Below are 17,679 nucleotides of genomic sequence, written 5' to 3' on the forward strand. Positions count from 1 at the left end.
CCACAACAGCAGCAATTCTATACATGTGCGCGTGCACACACACAAACACACACACACACACGTACGGACACGTACAAGCACGCACACAGTCACAGACACACTCCCATACAATAGCTACTGTGCAGACATCTATAAATGACACTTTTCAGGTACAGGAGTAGCCACTAGTAGTCTAGTACAATTGTGCCATACGACTTCAGGGAAAACTACCGAAGTAAAACACACAAACACAGACACACAACACCAAAAGGACAAACCAACACTACCTCTGTAGACTGAATCACGTTTGCTGCACTTTTTTTATTCAAAACGAAACAAAATGGCAAAAACAAGAGTTTTACTGTATACTACATTATTTTACATTTTTTTTAATGGTAGGCATGAGTTCGTACAGTTTCTACTTCCTCAACTACATGGAGCTGCTACTATACAATTCTATGCTCCTAATTGTTCTTTAACAAAGTACTACCAAGTCCATTAGTGTTGTAATGACGATCTAATATGTTTTCACAGACTTCCTGCATGTACAACTTCAAAGCTTCTTCGAAGGCTACTATATACACTATAATAAGGTGAGCATGGGCAGCGCAGGCCTTTACAGATGTAACAGTAATGAACAGTCAAATGTACATGTCATGATGTACTTCCAAACTTGAGCAGCAGCTATAGCTATGCACTGGGTGGCATACAGCCACAGCACAAAGCAGAGAGACAACACACACTCTCATCTCACACATTCACCGTGCCCACATCAATATTAAGTACTATGACCCTTTTTTAATACGAAGTATACAAATGTAGTGTCAGATATAAATTGTCAGTATTACTTATGGGTTATGTGCTTTTTAGATACAAAGTCCAATACTTTGTATTGCAAGTCCTTAAGAAACAAATTAAATATATAAGAAACTCACTTTATCTTAATGGCTAACATGTTGTAAATACTTACACATCTTTCATTGATCTTCCTTTAAGTTATTGATTTCACCCAGACAAAATCCACATCCTGATAAACATTCCATAACAGCAGTGCACAATCACAGCATACTGTACTAACATGATCCTACCCTGTCCACCACACTTACAGGCGAAAGCAGCCACCCCCAAAGACAGTATGTGAATGCCACACAAAAGCAGTGCAGGAGTGCGGCACAAGTGTCAAAGTGACAATGGAAATAGGAAAGAAAGGCCTGGCAAGACAAAAAACACACATACACACACAGGCAAACAGGCACACACAGACAGGCACACACAGACACACACACACACAAACAGACCAGAGAGAGACAAGCACACCACAAACTCCAAGGTTTCAAGTCTCTTTTATTGCCATTCAGCCAAGGGGAAGTAGTAGAAGGATTTGTAGGACAGCCAGGGAGAGATTAGTAGACAGACAGACAGACAGACAGACAGGGCTAAAAGAGACATGGGTAAGAGCATCAGGGAAGAGACCAGAGCCTGGCTAGAGAGGCGCAACACAGCACAGGTAGGTACAGAGTCAGTCAGACATCAAAGGTCCAAGCCAGAGGCAAGAATAGGCGAGGAGGGAGCAGAGAAGGGCACAGCACAGACTGGGGGCATTAGGCAACAGGCACGTTAAAGATACCGCAAGAGCAGAGCTGAAGCCACAGTTCGAATTACAGTCATTTACAGACGAGGTGCGATCACAACCCCCTGGCCATGATCCAGTGCCGCCCTCACCCCAAAGACACAAAAAAACAACAGATAAGGTTTGGGGGCACTGATACGTTAATGGTTTTCATGTACAAATGTAAAAGATAGTACCGTCAATAAAAAGGCGGTATCGCCACATAATGAAAGAGTAATTGGCTCTGGCTACAGCAATGACAGCTAAAGCAAAAGCAGCACACACAACAGTACAGCGCGGTGCACACATTGGATGCGTAAACGCATTGGATGCGTAGTACCAGCTGTGCTTTCCCTACACAGCAAAAACAGTGATTCTTCTGCCCGTCTTCAATTCATCTCCTATGTTCTTCTACTTTCTACTACCGTATGTTAGTCCCACCAGAGTGCAGAATTGCCACAAAGCATCTCTCAAGTTAATCATTTCCAGAAAGTCAGACAACATGTTAGTACCTGTCAAGGGTCCACTGGTTTCCATTCAACTTACTGGCATCAGTTATATCCATTCTGATAAGGCTACTTTGATACATTACATTACATTTAGCAGGTGCTTTTATTCAAAGAGACATGTTACAACAGAATACAGCTAAAAGAAGATACCTATACAAATCATTTTAGACTTGTTTCCAAGTGAGGGTTTATTTTATTTTTTAGTTGACAGATGCACTTTAAAAAGTTGGATGGAAACCCGTTGACCTGGACTGTCCACGTACAAAGCAACATCGAAGGAGTCTGTAAAAAAAAAAACGCTTGCAAATTCCATTCAAGTCATTTCAGCGCTTGTTAGCAAACTACAGTGCAAGAATGATGAGTGTGCCATAACCAAGAAAATGTCACTTGTTCAGAACTGGCCAAGCATAAACCGTCATGCAAAAAAAAGCAGTCTTTGGTCAGCAGGTTTTTTTTTTTTTCTTTTCCTGACACAACTCCTGTCTCAGCCAGATTATAAGCAGGCACCGTCTGACTACCAGACTCCACAACACTGGGACGGTCTGGCTCACGTCACATCACGTACGTCAGAGAGACTAACATCAACTATGTGAGTACAGAGGCCTCTTCGTCCCTGGCAGTTTCATCCACACAGACAGGCTGGGAGCGCAGCAACTCACCTGTCTCACCTCCTCCTCCTCCTCCTCCTCCTCCTCCTCTCCTCTCGGCCGAGGTGGACCGGTCTTTCCGGGGATTTCTATCCAATCGCGACAGACTTCCTGTATCCAGGGATGGTGTAGGGGCGGCAGGCCTCCGGCCCCGACCCGGTCGCAGCGCGCTCCGCGTGCCGAGCGCTGAGGCGAACAGGTTGGTGTGCTGCTGAGCACTGGGCTCGGCCTCCTCCTCTTCCTCTTCCTCCTCCTCCTCCTCCTCTTCGGCGGCAGACAGTCCTTCATCGTCCTCGCTGTCCGAACAGCCGCCTTGTTCCCCGGCGTGGCCGTCGGAGAAGGCGGTCGACTGGCCGCCAGATGCCGACTGGTGCGACAGTTTGCTGTAGTCGGACTCTGAGGGAGGCACTCGGAACCAGGAGTCGGCCGAGCCGTGGGCCCTGCTGCTGCCGGTGGCGGTGCCGAGTGCCAGGCGCGAGGGGCCCAGGCAGGACGCCGACGCCGACGCAGACGCCTCCTTACGCTTGTAGCGCTCGGCCGAGGAAGAGGAGGAGGACGAAGGAGAGTTGGCTGAAGCCGCGGCGGCCGAGGCGGATGTCTGCTTGCTAGCGCTGTCCGCCGAGCCATCTCTCCCAAAGCGAACTCCTCCTCCCCTTTCTGCCCTGCTCTTGCCATCTCCTCCCGCCCTCTCTCCTCTTTCCCTTTCTCTTTCTCGTTCTCTCTCTCCTCGGTCACGCTCCCCCCTCTCGGCGCCGCTGCCGTGCTCGTGCTGCTCCTCGGCACCGCCGCACCTCTCGCGGTGCTTGTGCCGGTGCTTGTGTTTGTGGTGCCAGCCAAAGGAGAGCTCGGGCGCCATGGGCGGGTACAGGACGGGCTGCGAGCGCCCGCCGCTGTGCCCCGCGGCACCCAGGTACTCCTGCCGCAACAGCTTGTGTTTCTTCTTGTGGAACTTGGAAGGGTTGAGCAGCAGCGGGTGGGAGGGGTGGTGGTGCATGTAGGAGGGGGGGGGGGGGGGAGGGAAGGAGGGCGAGTGGTGCGGGTGGTGGGCACTGGCCGAGTGCGGGGGCTGGTGGTGCGGGTGCGGGTACAGGGCGCTGGCCGGCGGGTAACCGCGGTAGTAGCCCAACCCCAGGGGCGCCGAGGAGTACGGGACGCTGTAGGAGGGGTGGTAGAACCCGCCGCCGGACAGCGGGAAGCCCAGGCCGGGCACGAAGGGCACCTCGGACATGGAGTCGCGCAGCTTAGGCGGCCGGCCGCGCTTCTTCTTCAGGTCCGGCTTGCGGACGTAGTGCAGTGAGTCGCAGGGGTAGGCCGGGTGCGGCGAGTAGTAGCCGCTGAAGTTGAGTCTGAAGATGGTGGGCAGCAGGTCTCGGTGCAGGTAGTGGTGCGGCGGAGGGTTGCCGGCGCCGCCGCCACTGCGCCCGCCGCCGAGCGTGGCACCTCTGCCCGTGCCTCCGGCACCGGCCCCGAGCGCCAGGCTGCTGCCCAGACGCATGGCGGGTGTGCGGTGGGAGATGCGGACGTCGCTGAGGCGTATGCTGATCTCGTCGAGCTCGGCCAGGAAGTCGGGGTCTTGGCGCCGCGAGCGCAGCTGCAGGTACTTCTTCTTGCGCTTGCGCTTCTGCCGCTTGAGTTTGTCGTAGGCCGGGCACGCGTGCCCGCGCCGCTTGCACTTGTGCTTGTGCTTCTCCTTGTGGCCGGCCAGTGCCGAGGCCGGGCCGGCGGCGGGGTGAGCCCGCCGGGGATCCGGCGAGGAGCGCGAGGCGCCCAGCGGAGACGGCGAGGGAGAGGGCCGGTCCATCAGCACGGAGGAGGCGTGTCTCTTGCGACCGCGCGGGCTGAGTCCCGCCCCCATGCCCACCGCCGAGCCCATGACGCCCGGCATGAGCAGGCCGCTGGCCACGCCTTGCGGGATGCCGCCCACGCCCAGGCCTCCCGCTCCGCCGGCCTTCTCGCCGCGGTCCGACGTGCTGTTGTTGTCGGTGCCGATGCCGCTGTCGCTGGGCACCGTCTCCTCGCTGTGCGACTCGCTGACGGGCGAGGGCGTGGCCTCCTTGAGCTCGCTGAGCGGCGCGGGCGAGGTGGGCAGCAGCGGGCGCGGCGGGGACACCTTGCGGTAGTGGTGGTAGTGCGGCCGGTAGTGGTGGTGGTGATGGTGGTAGCCGCGGTGGGACGAGGACTTCTTCTGAGACGCCGAGTACGACGACGAGCCGCCACCACCACCGCCGCCCAGGGGCCCTCCGAGCGAACGCGGCGAGGGCGCCGAGAAGGTGGGAGGGGCGAAGGGGAAGTGGGAGTGGTGGTGCGGGTGCGGGTGCGAGTGCGAGTGGAGGCCCTGGTGGTGGTGGGGGTGGCTGCAGTGCGTGCAGTGCACCGAGCCGGGCTCCACGAAGCTGCCGTCGCTGATGGGGCTCTGGCCACCGCTGGACTGCGACAGGGAGGGGGAGGGGAAGACGTCGGTGGGGGGCAGCTGGTGGTGGTGGTGGTGGTGGTGGGACTGGTGCAGAGACTGGTGCGGCGACGAGGTGTTGGGAGACAGGAAGGGCTCGGGGGGAGGGGTGGGCGCGCCGGCCGGCGGATTGGGCTGCATCTTGGGCTTGCGGCCCCGACGCTTGCCCATGTAGATGGTGCCCTTCTTGCTGACGTTGATCTGGGGGCCCAGCTTGCCCCCGAACGTGGCGGCCAGCGTGGAGAGGGACTGCGTGGCGGCTGCCACCGTGCCCACGACGCCGCTGCTGCTGCTCGCGGCCCCCCGGCTTTCCGCCTCGGCCGCCACCCCCGAGCCCAGGAGAATTTGGCTCAGGAGCCGCTTGCGTTTCACCGTCTTCATCTTGTTGATCTTGCCGATGATGGTCTTCATCATCAGCTGCCCGTTGCCCTTGCTGCGGAACGCCTTGTCGCCGGACTCGCCCCCCTGTTCCGGCGCCAGCGTGGGCGGCTGTCCCTCCTGGGGCAGCGTCGGGGGCAGGCGCTTGGGCCGACCCCGTTTGCGCGGCATGGGCTTGGGCGGGTTGAGGTCCACCTCCGGGTGCAGCACCGGCGGGTCCTGCTCCTCTTTCGACTTGAGGATGGAGAAGACCTTGGCGGTGGCCAGCTTGAGAGGGGCTCGTCCCCGGGCCGGAGCGTCCAGCCGGGGCATCTTGGACTTGGGGCGCCCACGCTTCCTAGGTGGGGAGTCGAAGAGCTGGGCCACGCGGGAGGCGGACACCTTATTGGGGTTGGGCGGCCGGCCCACGGGCCTGCGGATGGGCTGCTGCTGGGGGTTGACCATGCCCAGCTCTCCTGCCAACCCCGCCGACGACATGGGCATGCCGCCGGGCTTGACGGGGCTGAGGCCGGCCTCCTGGGCGCTCTTTTGAGAGCGGTTGACCACGCGCGTCCAGCGCGGCCGTCGCCCTCTGCGCTTCTTCAGCGGCTTGTTGTCCTGCTCGCCCGGGGAGGCGGGGGAGCCCGGCGGCGAGTCGTCGCGGAGGGAGGGCGGCGGGCTGCAGCTCGGGGCCTCCGACGGGGAGACGTTCCGATTGCGATTGCCGCCGTGCTCGGCGGGGCTCGCCGTCCGGCTGGTGGAGCGGCTCTCGTGCATGGGGCTCTGCCGGCTGGCCGGGCTGGAGCTCTTCCCGCGCTCCCCTCTGGAAGACAGAGGCAGCAGACCTCTCTCTTTCTCAAACTTGCCCATCATCATCATCCGCGCGGGAGACGGCCCTTTGCTGAAGTCTCTGGGGCCGCCACCGCCACAGCCGTCCTTGTTGTTCTCGCGCTCTCTGTCCTTGTCACCGCTGTCCTCCGCCGTGCGTGAGGGACTGGGCCTCGGCGGTCGGGGGCCTAACATGGAGGAGGCCCCCGTGTGTGACGAGGACATGCTTCCTATTCTCTGCTCGGAGGACAGGGAGGAAGAGGAGGATGAAGAGGAGGACAGCGAGGGTGAGGTAGACGAGTGCGGCGAACCGTGCGAGAGCCGCATTTGAGACTTCGCGTTGCTGCTGTTACTGCTGCCGTTGCTGTTGTTGCCTTCGTTGTTGTTGTTGTCATTAGCAGCGCTTACTAGGCGACTGTTGCCGTAGGGCAGGGCAGAGCTGGTGCCTGTGGTGGTGTTGTTGTTGTTAAGGGTTGCTGGGGCTGAACAGCTGTTGCTGCTACTGCTGCTGGTGTTGCCCTTAAAGCCGCCGTCTCCTTCCTCTTTCCTGGGCCCGGAGCTCAGCTTGTCCATCACGCTGTCTTTGTTCCGAGAGCCGTAGGGCCTGCCGGGCGGCCGAGACACGGGCATGGGAGGGGACAGGTGGTGCTGCTGGATCCTGGAGTAGGTGGCCCTGTTAGCCATGGCCCGCTCCGGCCTCTGGAGGTTGGAGATGAGGGGCATGGAGTTGCTGTACTGGGAAGAGGAGGAGGAAGAGGAGGAGGAGGAGGAGGGGGACGGCTTGCGCACCTTGGGCTGCTTGGGCAGCTTGGAAGGCGGGCAGGTGGCGATGAGCTGCGCCAGCTTCTCCGTGACAGTGGAGTTGCCCGGGCTCCCACCTGCGCCGCCGGCCCAACCTGCCGGGAAGCCTCGGTCGTCGGCCCCGCCTCGCTGGGCGTCTCCGAACGGGAACTGGGGAGGCTTCATCATGACGCCCTCCATCTTGGGGTCGAGGCCGGGGGGTGTTTGGTTGAGAGGGGTTGCGGTGGGGGGAGTGGGGCTGCGGCTGGGCAGGGTGGTGGGTTGTTGGGGGGCCAGAGGGGGTTTCTTGGCAGAGGAGGAGGAGGAAGAGGAGGAGGAGTGCAACTTTGTGTCTGGAAGCGGTCGGTGGAGGTTTAGGGGTCTCTCTGAGGAGGAGGACGCAGACTTCCCTTCCGGCTTGCCCTCAGACTTGCTGACCAGCTTTGGAGGAGCCTGGAGAGAGAGAGAGAGAGAGAGAGGGAGAGAGAGAGAGAGAGAGAGAGAGAGGGGGAGAGAGAGAAGAAAGGAAGAAAGAAAGAGGGAAGGAGAGGTTGAGAGAAAAAGAAAGAGAAAGAGAAAGAGAAAGAGGAAGAGGAAGGGAGAAAGAGAAATGGGACAAATTTAGAAACCTCCTTCTGGATAATTCTGGAACATTTGACTCTCTATACATCATTAGACATCCAAAATGGCTACAATTTACCGCAGGCAGGAAAAGGGCTCCGGTGAGGAAGTGGGCACAAATGAAATGAAATGAAATGGCCCAGTCAGTCAGTCAGTCAGTCGCTACATGGCCAAGGCCCCCAGCTTTTCAAAACAAAATAAGGCACGATAAACCCATTTAGGCAGAGCTCTAACTCTATAATTACACCTTGCGTTGACAAGCAAGAATCTTTAGCCCGGGGTCCTGTTCAATTTGATCTGTCCAGCTAAGTGCTTCTTCTCCTGGGCAGAGCTGAGTTGTGTGTGTCCTAACGGGGGTGGGTGGGTGGGAGCTTGAAGGAAAGTGCCTTGCTAAAGAGGATTCCGGTTAAGTGTGTTGTTTGTCTCGCTGAACACTGAAATCCCAGCGCAACTGATGGGGCTTGCTTTCTGCCTACTCATCCCCCACCCACCCAGTCCAGGTTTTTCCCTACCGGCTAAAGACGCACGGCTCAATAACACTCGAGCAGTCAGGCCATCGTGAGGACAGGAAGGGTACGAGTTAGCAAGAGGGACGGTGAAGAGGAGGGCAAGAGGAGCAGAAAATAAGGAAGGATCACAAACGTACTTGTCTGTATTCCACGAGCATGATGAGATAATAAAAGCAGACCAACTGCCTGACAACTTCAGGCCTTCTACTGCAGTCCCATTTGGGACATGCCTATGTAGGGAAAGCGTTATTGTCACTGCAGCTTGTTAACCTCAAGACTGAATAAGGGCTAGCAACTAAAGCAGGCATCTCAGTGATGTTTCTTTGCACTTAGATGTAGCCTCTTACTGCAGCAGGGGTCGCCGGCGACCCTATTCACTTGCTGAAAATGCTTAACTACATCATAACAACATTGTTATGACATTACAGAGAGCCATAGTGCTGCGCTAAGGGGTTTAAAAGTATGCATATTGTCTCCCTCCACTTTTTTGTTCTTACTGCGTAAATCCTGCATCTCACACAGATCAGAGTGGTGATCTTTGACTTTTTTTTACCAGCTTGTTAACCTTTGAAACGTGCAGATTCTCTGCAAAAAAAAAACCCACAGACAGAAGCACATCAACTTTTATGGCCTCAAGTTTCTCTTACCCTCTTAGCCGGTGGGCTCCCGTTGACTGGTGCGACGGGGCTGGTGGACATGGGTGGGGTTTGAGGTGGCGGCGTCTGTGCCGGAGACGGAGCGGACCTGGCGGTGACACTCTGTCCCTTCTCCGCCTCTTTGCCGTGCGACGGGCTCTGCGTGTGGCCACCGCCAGCCATGGGAGTGTTGCCAGGATTGGCAGTTGTCGTGGTGCTGTTGGTGGCGGTCGGAGCTGGCGTGGTAGTCGGGGCGTCGTTGGCCCCAGCTGCTCCTGCCGCCGCCGACCCCCGGCTGCCCCGTCCACCGCCTCTCCCCGCGTGCCGTACGGTGGCCCGGAAGGCCGGCCGGCACACGTAGTCCCCCAGGATCTTGGGCGGCTTCTTCATGCGCTTGGTGGCTTGCAGGCCGATCTTCATCTTGACGTTGCCCTCGTTGTACGTGGCCTCCTTGACCGAGAAATGTGGGGACTGCTGCCCTGGCTGCGACGGGTCGCCGGCTCCTGGCGTCGGGGCCTCGGCGGTGCCCCCTCCGCCTGCTGCGCCAGGTTCTGACGACGACTGCTGCTGCTGCTGCTGCTGCTGTGACTGCTGCTGCTGCGCTGGCGCCCCCTCTCGCTCCTTCTTCCTCTTCTCCTCCTCTTCCTCCTTCTTGCCGCTACCCGCGCCCTCCTTCTCGCGCTCGCCCGAGGGAGACGTGCCGGCGGGGAGGGGGGGTGGCGTGGTGGGTCCCCCCTGAGTCCGCTGATCCATGTGTGTTTGCGTGTTACAGGTTGGGGAGGTGGTGGTGGTGGTGGTGGTGTTGAGGATCCAGGTTGTGTTACCAAAGGGGAGCAATGAGGGCGAGTTGTATGGGCTTCAGATTAGGAGTTGTGTCTGTAAGTCCTGGGATGTCGGGGTTGGGTAGGTGGAGTGAGGGGGAAAGTAAAGGGGAGGGGGAGGGGGGGTGCGGAGAGGACAGGGTTCTTGAAAGTGCAGTCCTCTTCTTAGACGGCCGGTGCAGTCGCTGCCTTCCTGGCTGTGCAGCCCTCTCACCTTCAGTCTGGGAGATAAGGACAGGTAGGTCGAGAGAAAAGAGTCAGAAAAGGAGAGGAGAAAAAAAGAGGCGTAGAGGAGGAGGAGGAGGAGGAGGAGGAGGAGAGGAGAGTCGGGAGGCAAAGAGACACAGAGTTCTTGCATTAGTCACACCCCGCTGATCCGAGAACGCTATCTGTCCGCTAAATCCACATCAGCAGAGCAGATGACATCATTCACGGGCAGCACACCGTTAGGACAACTGTAACCTTGCTCGGGCTAAGTGACACAAATTAGCATGACACAAGGAAGGACGGAAAACATCACACACAGAGAGACTGAAGCCGTATCGAAATTAGCATGACGTGGACAAGGAAAGCAAACACAGACAGTAACATTATGATTATGTTAGTCATGTTGGGTTATATTATACATGGGAAACAACCTTGGGGAAATTCACCTTGTGACAACTCTGTCCTAGCGAACAGCAGTCCCCCTCAGAAGTACGCTTAATCACAACGGGGATTTTACAACATCAAAGGCTAATTGCCTATGCTATGCTCAATGTCAATTTTATAGTTGTGATATTGTGCTATATAAAATGCATTTTCTTTAATTTATTGATTTGTTACAATACATTACATTATTTAGCTATGTTATGCTATGTTACATATGTTATGTTGTGTTACACATGTTATGTCATGTTATGCTATGTTATGTTCCATCTAGCCAGGGATATTAACCACATTATTTTGTTATGTTGTGTGTTATGTGTTACATATGTTATGTTGTGCTACACATGTTATGTCATGTCATGTCATATTATGATATGTCATGTTATGCTATGCTCTATCTAGCCAGTGGATATTAACCTTATGGCAACACTGTTCTATCAGCACTAGGTCCCTTAATAAGTAATCACAACCAGAACTTTCACGACCTCAAGCGACCTGGGCATTGCTAATGGCCTGGGCATTGCTATGTAGCGAACGTGTAATAGCAACCATTTACTCGCACGGTGAGGTAGTAGCAACACACATGGCAGCATGAGTTGGAGCAGCTTCACTCTGCTCCGGAAGCAAGCATGGCCTTAAAAGCTCTTGTGGGAGCCCAGCCATCTCTCTGGAGAGTCGGAAATAAAAAACCTCCAGCACAGGAGGTTCAGATGAAATACACTGCACTCAGTACCATCAGAGATTCTTTAAGTATATAGAGATATGCCAATGTAATAGGTTGCTATGGGCACCTAACATGACCAGGTTCCGGTCTGCCTAAAGGGACGTGCCATAATGCTCCTAGTATTGAATAGAACAGTCCTTAGGTCTGCCTAGGTCTGCCTAAAGGGGGATTTTCCCCCCTCCCCCTTGCAATAATAGAACCCGGAAATAATGGGCCAATGGAACCTCTCTCTCTCTCTCTGGTACCATAGTTGTATAAAGTACAAGTAGAAGCACTAGTAGTATGATCTTACATGGCAGCAACAACTATGTAATATCCTGCTACTGGCATTCTGATAACATCCGTAGGAGTCTTCTACTTTTTACAACTCTGGGGTATGTTTCTTGAAAGCATAGTTGCTAGCCAGTTACCAACTTGGGTAGTTGCCAATGGGAAATTGCATTGCAACCAACAAAGTAGCTCATGTGGTTAGCAACTATGGTTTCGAGAAATACACTCCTGCTCAGTACACTGTTCTTCTCCCTTGCCGTGTTGGTCTGACTCGCCAAGTGCTGAATTAACACTGCAAATTGTACTCCTTTCTTTACTACTTTCTGTCCTCTACGGCTGCTGCATGCTTCTATCCCTCAGAGCCTTTAGAGTGCTGTCAGGCCTCACTGACCACACCAAGGTCTTTGTGGCCGCGCGGCGTGGCTTATATATTACACTACACTGTGGTAGTGGTGGTGAGGGATTGAGAAAGAGGTCCCCTATAGGAATGGCATACATAGTGTGTGTGTGTGTGTGTGTGTGTGTGTGTGTGTGTGTGTGTGTGTGTGTGTGTGTGTGTGTGTGTGCGCGCGTGTGTGTACACGTGCCTCAGTGTCTTTATGTGTGTGGTGGGAGATACAGATTTGAGAGACGAGTAGCAAGCAAAAGGCAGGCAGGCAGGCGCTGTATAGTAGCCAGGGATGTTCAAGGTTCTGTATATGCCAGGCTATAATATGGCACTGTCTCTATCAGCTCTGGAGGGTCCTATAAGCTAGGGCTAATTGCCTCAGTCCTTTATCCACTAAGGATACTAACTGTCCTCCCAGGAGGTGAAGGAGGAGGCAAAACACAAGTTGGGGGACGGGACGGCATTTAAGCGTGTCCGAAAGTACAAAACCTCTTTCCGATCCCCCCCCCCCTCTTCATCTTTTCCTCCCTCCTTCCCTCTCTCCCTCTCCTTCCTCTCACTTCACTGTCTCAGTTTGCTTGCCTCGTCTCTTGCCCTCGGCTTGCAGTCCCGTACGGCGTCCTCCCAGGCTGTTACTAGCGAGTGATTTAATGCGGGGTTTGCCCAGAGCAGGTGCTTTCTCTTGAGTGAAGTCACCGCCAGGCGCTTCAGAGCAGTGACCTCAGCAGCACAGCACAGCGCAGCAAAACCCCACTGGGAGACAACGGATACGGCTGCCTTCCCCAGCCCCTCTGGCTCAGCCAATCGCAACGTGGGAGGCAGAGAGAGGGAGAGCTTCAGAAGGAGAGAGAGAGAGAGAGAGAGAGAGAGAGAGAGAGAGAGAGAGAGAGAGAGAGAGAGCGTGCAAGGCAGCTAGGACACAACATTGAGAAAGAAGGAGGGAGAGAGAGAAGAGCGAGAGGGGGAGAAAGAGAGAGGGAGAGAGAAAGACAAGGACCAAGGGACAGGAGTATGAGAGAGAAAGAGATAGAGAGCAAGGCAACTAGAAAAGACAGAGGAGCAGATGTACACATGAAAAAAGAAAGAGAAATAGAAAGACAGAGAGAAGAAGTACACACAAGGAAGAAGAGAACAGACACAGAATCAGAGAGAAACTGAAACCAAGGCAGCGAAACAATGAGCTGAGAAGAAAAAAGAAAGAAAGAAAGAAAGACATCCATGGACTGAATGACCAAAGGAAAGCAGGCAAAGAGAGCGATTCTAACGGTAAAAGAGCCGGTAAAAGAGGAAGAAAAGATAAAAGAGAGCAAAAGAAAGACAGTACGTAAAAGGGAAGAGTTTGCCCTAAAGAGGATACCAGGCAAGCATTACTAGTAAAAGGAACAGGCACACACCGGGGCACCATACAATTACGCGTGACAGCTGGGTGGAGGGAATGCCAAGTCTACCAAGGGGGGAAAAAGGGGGTAGCCATTTAGTGCCAAATCTTTCTGCACCGTAAGCTCAGGGTCCGCACTCTTGATTTGCGCCGCGTTGTGTGTTGCGCTGTGTTTCCCCCCCCACGCCCTCTTTTCTATGTTTACTACAATTACTCACCCCATTTCACTTCAAACCCCCCTTTCTCTCTCTCTCTCGCGCTCTCTGTTTCTCTCTCCCCTCCTCCCACATACCACATTTACTCACACCTCCCTCTTTTTCCCCTAACTACATCAATCCCCCTCTCTTTTTCTGCCCCCCCCCCCAAACTCTCTCTCCCACAAACACTCTCTCTCTCTCTCTCTCTCTCTCTCTCTCTCTCAGGGCTGTAAGTACAGCAGTCAGACTAGAGTCACTGTGCTCCTTCTAATCGAAAACACATTTTCTCCTGAGCACCCCCCCCCCCTCTCTCTCTCTCACTCGTTCACTAGCCTATCCCCTGTCCGTCCCTCCCCGAGTGACAATCATTCCCCTATTTCCTCTCCACGCTGTTCTACAACGCACAGCACTGCACACGGTGTAGCAATACAACTCATAGATTCTCTCTAATACACACACACACCACACACATGCCAGGAGACAGGCAGAACACACACACACACACACACACACACACACACACACACACACACACACACACACACACACACAAGGAGACAGGCACAACAAACAGTGGTCTCTGAGTTGCACTCTGTACTACTCTCTTTTTCTCTCACACGCACACTCTCCCTCTCTGTCACTCTCTCTCTCTCTCATTCTTTCTCTCTCTAGCCTCTGTGTCTCTTCTCTCTCTCTCTCTCTCTCTCTCTCTCTCTCTCTCTCTCTCTCTCTCTCTCTCTCTCTCCTGCTCTGCATGTGGTCTTATCACAAACGCCAGATTCGAGCCACTGAGGTTTTCATCTGACTCATCACTATGACTCCAATCGTTCGTTCCGTTCGTCTTCATGCGCACGCACATTCCTTTTAGTCTGCTACCTCTGAACCGTTTTAAAAGGTTTTCAGATGTACTTAGGGTGGCCAAGCATGGATGCTCTCTTTTATTCCAAATCAATCTGTTTTTTCTTCTTTTTCACTCAGGGTGTTGACAAAGCATGGCAAAAAGGCTTAGTGGTCATTTTGCCAGCCTTAATAGTCACAAGTACTTTATAGCACTTTCTATGGGCCTTCTGTTCAACTTGACAAAAGTTTGACAGAAAAGGAAAACACCGAAAAACTCATAGGCTAAGCTTACACAATTGATGAATAGACACTCTCTGCTATCAAATGCTCACATGGCTAACCAGAACCTACCAGAACCTGTCTTTCATGGGTATATTTGTAATAACAATGTTAATAACAACATCTGATCATTAGAAAGTAAGTAATAAAGACGATACCGATATGTTGAGCGTGTGCCAAAACAGAGGAGAAATCTTTTGGTATAGTAAACAACTTCCAGGGCCGCCTCCCCCTCGCGCTCATTTCTGCTCACGTTGTTCATAACTGCTGAATTTATAGACACACAGCTACCCGTGCGCTCTCTCGCACAGCGGTTGGGCTTGCTCTGTCCCCTTTGTCTCTCCACCCCAATCATTTCACGCAAATGTCTGTCAGGTGGAAGACAATATCAAGGAGTGACCTCAAAACATATGGATAAGTCAGGTAAATCCTCACAGTGTTCAAAGTTGATTATCCACGCGCTCAAAATGAAAGACGTGTTTTCACAACATTATACCACCGATTTTCTTAGTTCTAACATCCCAATAGAACCAACCTATCTGATACCAACAATTTCAGAACTTCATTTTTTTTCTCCAGCAAAGTTTGAGAATGCTTCCCTGGGCATTCGATGAGTTAATGCCTTATGTCCTGACATGAGACAGCCCACGTGCTGTTGTAGGTCAGAGTTCAAAGGTGTCCAGCAGTCCCCCAGACAGGTTCAGATTATTCAGCGACTTGTTAAGGACTCACATATGGTCTCACTTGATCCAAGCCAAGTCTTTTAACACAGATGTCATATTTGTAACGCGTGAATAATCCACAAATTGGAGTTATCTATGGTTTGTAGGCACGCCTCAATGGATAAAACATGCAAAATAGATAGATGTGATGATTAACTATCCAAAAGTCAACGTCTCTTTCAAAACAAATCGCACACATTGAACTCACAACGCACAACGAAACACTGTCAGTAGGCTTCTCTGTAACTTCCCAAAGACCGTTATCCCATTATTAGCATAACTGAAAGAACTCGGGGATTTACCCAGATTTTACACCTGCCGAATGATTTCACGAGCTATGTCGCCGCCAAACGTTCTGATAACCTCAGCGACAGCGATTGCTCCGGCACTGATGTAAGATGCATACACGGCACAGAAGCGAAGCGTTCCCCCACCATGCGCTGTTAATTCTTCAGAAAAATATGATCGAACAGGCATAATACTGTACTACATTGTCCTGCCGCCGCGAAGACGAGGAGTCAGCAAAAAGCAGACAACGCTTCGAAATGGTTCAATAACACAGCATAATAGCCATGGTGGCAACTCACCTTGATAGCGGTCCAGGAGCGGAGCTCACATTATTTGGATCAAAATCCTCCCTTCGTGTGTATCAACATGGTGGCCACGGTATTTTTGTTGCAAGTGCTGATTTGCCGGGGAAAAACACAAGACGAAAGAAAAAATGTCAAAATAATGGGGGAAATCCATCAAGGTCTATTCCATCATACTTTTCGTTACCTATGAAAATGTGAACAGTCGATAAATATAGCTAAGGCTACAACGCGCTGATATCTTGACTTCAAACCAGCTAGCAAGCTACCAAGCCTATCACAGAAGTGACCCCATCCAACGTCCTAATAGTAGAATACGTACGCTAGCTAGCCAGGTTGCTACCCAGAAAGAGCAAATTGAGAAGACAGTGGTCACTAATGCAATGATAAATAACGCCAAACTCCCCCACTACAGAAGACTGTGTTATAATGACCATGCGATACAGAATGTCGCATGCACGCTCTCCATGTTGTTCGCTTGACACAATTCATTCATTGAAGGGAGATGTTTATTTTGTAGCAAGCTAGACCTCAATAATACAAGGGTGCTACATTGTATCCAGTGCATTTCTGTCTAGCCTGCTAACTGCCTATCATTTTTCAGGATTGGATTGCTAGGTGTAACTTGTGTTGGTTCTCTGGTAACGTGGCTGAACGCTGTACACCCTCGAGGACGGTAACGCCAACAAACGTTCTAATTACAATGGCCACGATGTTGTTATAACAAGGTAATTACACAAGACAAACCCGTACGGTTAACGAAGAATCTGTCCTGTCATATCCACAGATGCAACGGTTAGCTACAAGCTAACTGTGTACAACCCTCTCGGCTAACGAAGCAGTGTGGTGCAACTGGCTAGCTTGTTTCCTTTGCAAAGTATGCACCCTCGCCTAGTCAGTAAAAGAACGGCAGTAAAACGGATATGCTATAACAGGCATCCACAATGACTGATTTTAAGTAAAATAATATTCAGATAATAGCGTTGGATAGGTTATTAAAAAAACACGAACTGTCAACAAAATGGCGGCTGCGTTGAATCAACAGAGACCCGAAATGGATCTCTCCCAGTATTTCTTCTCCAACTCCTTCTTTTCCTTTACAGCGGTTCTTATTCGTCGTATCCAAAAATGTCGCCGGAACCCTTCTCCGGGACTGTGTTAGTCGAGCTTGGACGTGTCGGAATGGGCCTCTGTCATTAATCGGGCCTCCATGCCTGCTAAGCCCGTAACGTTTCTGTCAGTACAACACGGGCATTCTCTTCGTCACAGAGCGGGAGGGGAGGGAGGGAGGAGAGATAGGAGGAGGGCCGAGGAGAGGAGGGAGGACGAGGGCATGCATGTGGCGTATGTATAGCCAACTACCACTTTCTCCCGTTTTCCCATTTCCTTGCATGATATGTTGGTTTGTTAAAACAATGTAAAACCTCAGGATGTGATGTGGTGTATAACGATGTTACTAAGTGTTCAGTTGCTATTCGACAGCCATTTCTGATCTGCGCTCGACTGGTCAGCCACACGACCGCCACAATCCAGCTGAAACCTTTTCTGGGCGAGGAAAAAAACGCGCCTTGGTGTTTTCGTGCGCTCGTGGCAGTGTTTACCCCACAGTGAAGAATCTAGACTCCCGTGGGAATTGTTGCAGAGAGAGGCGGGCTGTTCAAGTGTCTGTGAAGTGGCCAGAGCCCAATCATAACTAACTAAATGGGAAATTGTCCGAGATCCTGGTTTTTCATTTGACTGTTTCCCTTGTGCATAACAGTTTATGCACGTTATTGGTTCTTTGTATTAAAAGGCGGGACAGCAGAACAAACCAGTGGATTCGCGGCACAGACTAGCCTATATATGGGCATTTATGATATTAATATTCCAGAAATATTTAGGAACCTCAAGACGTGCAAC

The 17,679-nt window shown here is 52.7% G+C and overlaps 1 protein-coding gene and 1 long non-coding RNA gene across 2 annotated transcripts in view; both read right to left on the minus strand.

Moving 5' to 3' along the window:
* Positions 1-9,831, minus strand: part of ash1l (ash1 (absent, small, or homeotic)-like (Drosophila)) — a 72,394-nt gene extending 62,563 nt beyond the window's left edge. Inside the window, exons 1-2 of the mRNA XM_063185812.1 lie at positions 8,936-9,831; positions 2,757-7,611 (exon numbers count right to left, since the gene is read on the minus strand). Of these exons, the coding sequence (XP_063041882.1) occupies positions 2,757-7,611; positions 8,936-9,676 (5,596 nt within the window). The 5' untranslated portion in view covers positions 9,677-9,831. The remainder of the gene's footprint in view (positions 1-2,756; positions 7,612-8,935) is intronic.
* On the minus strand, positions 9,832-17,281 carry LOC134436554 (uncharacterized). The gene is made up of 3 exons (XR_010032232.1): positions 16,792-17,281; positions 15,778-15,874; positions 9,832-9,965 (listed from the first exon to the last, which is right to left on the minus strand). It is a non-coding gene; the product is annotated as an uncharacterized LOC134436554 (long non-coding RNA).
* Positions 17,282-17,679: the final 398 nt, after the last annotated feature.

Source organism: Engraulis encrasicolus, chromosome 20, assembly GCF_034702125.1.
Source record: "Engraulis encrasicolus isolate BLACKSEA-1 chromosome 20, IST_EnEncr_1.0, whole genome shotgun sequence".
NCBI lineage: Eukaryota > Metazoa > Chordata > Actinopteri > Clupeiformes > Engraulidae > Engraulis > Engraulis encrasicolus.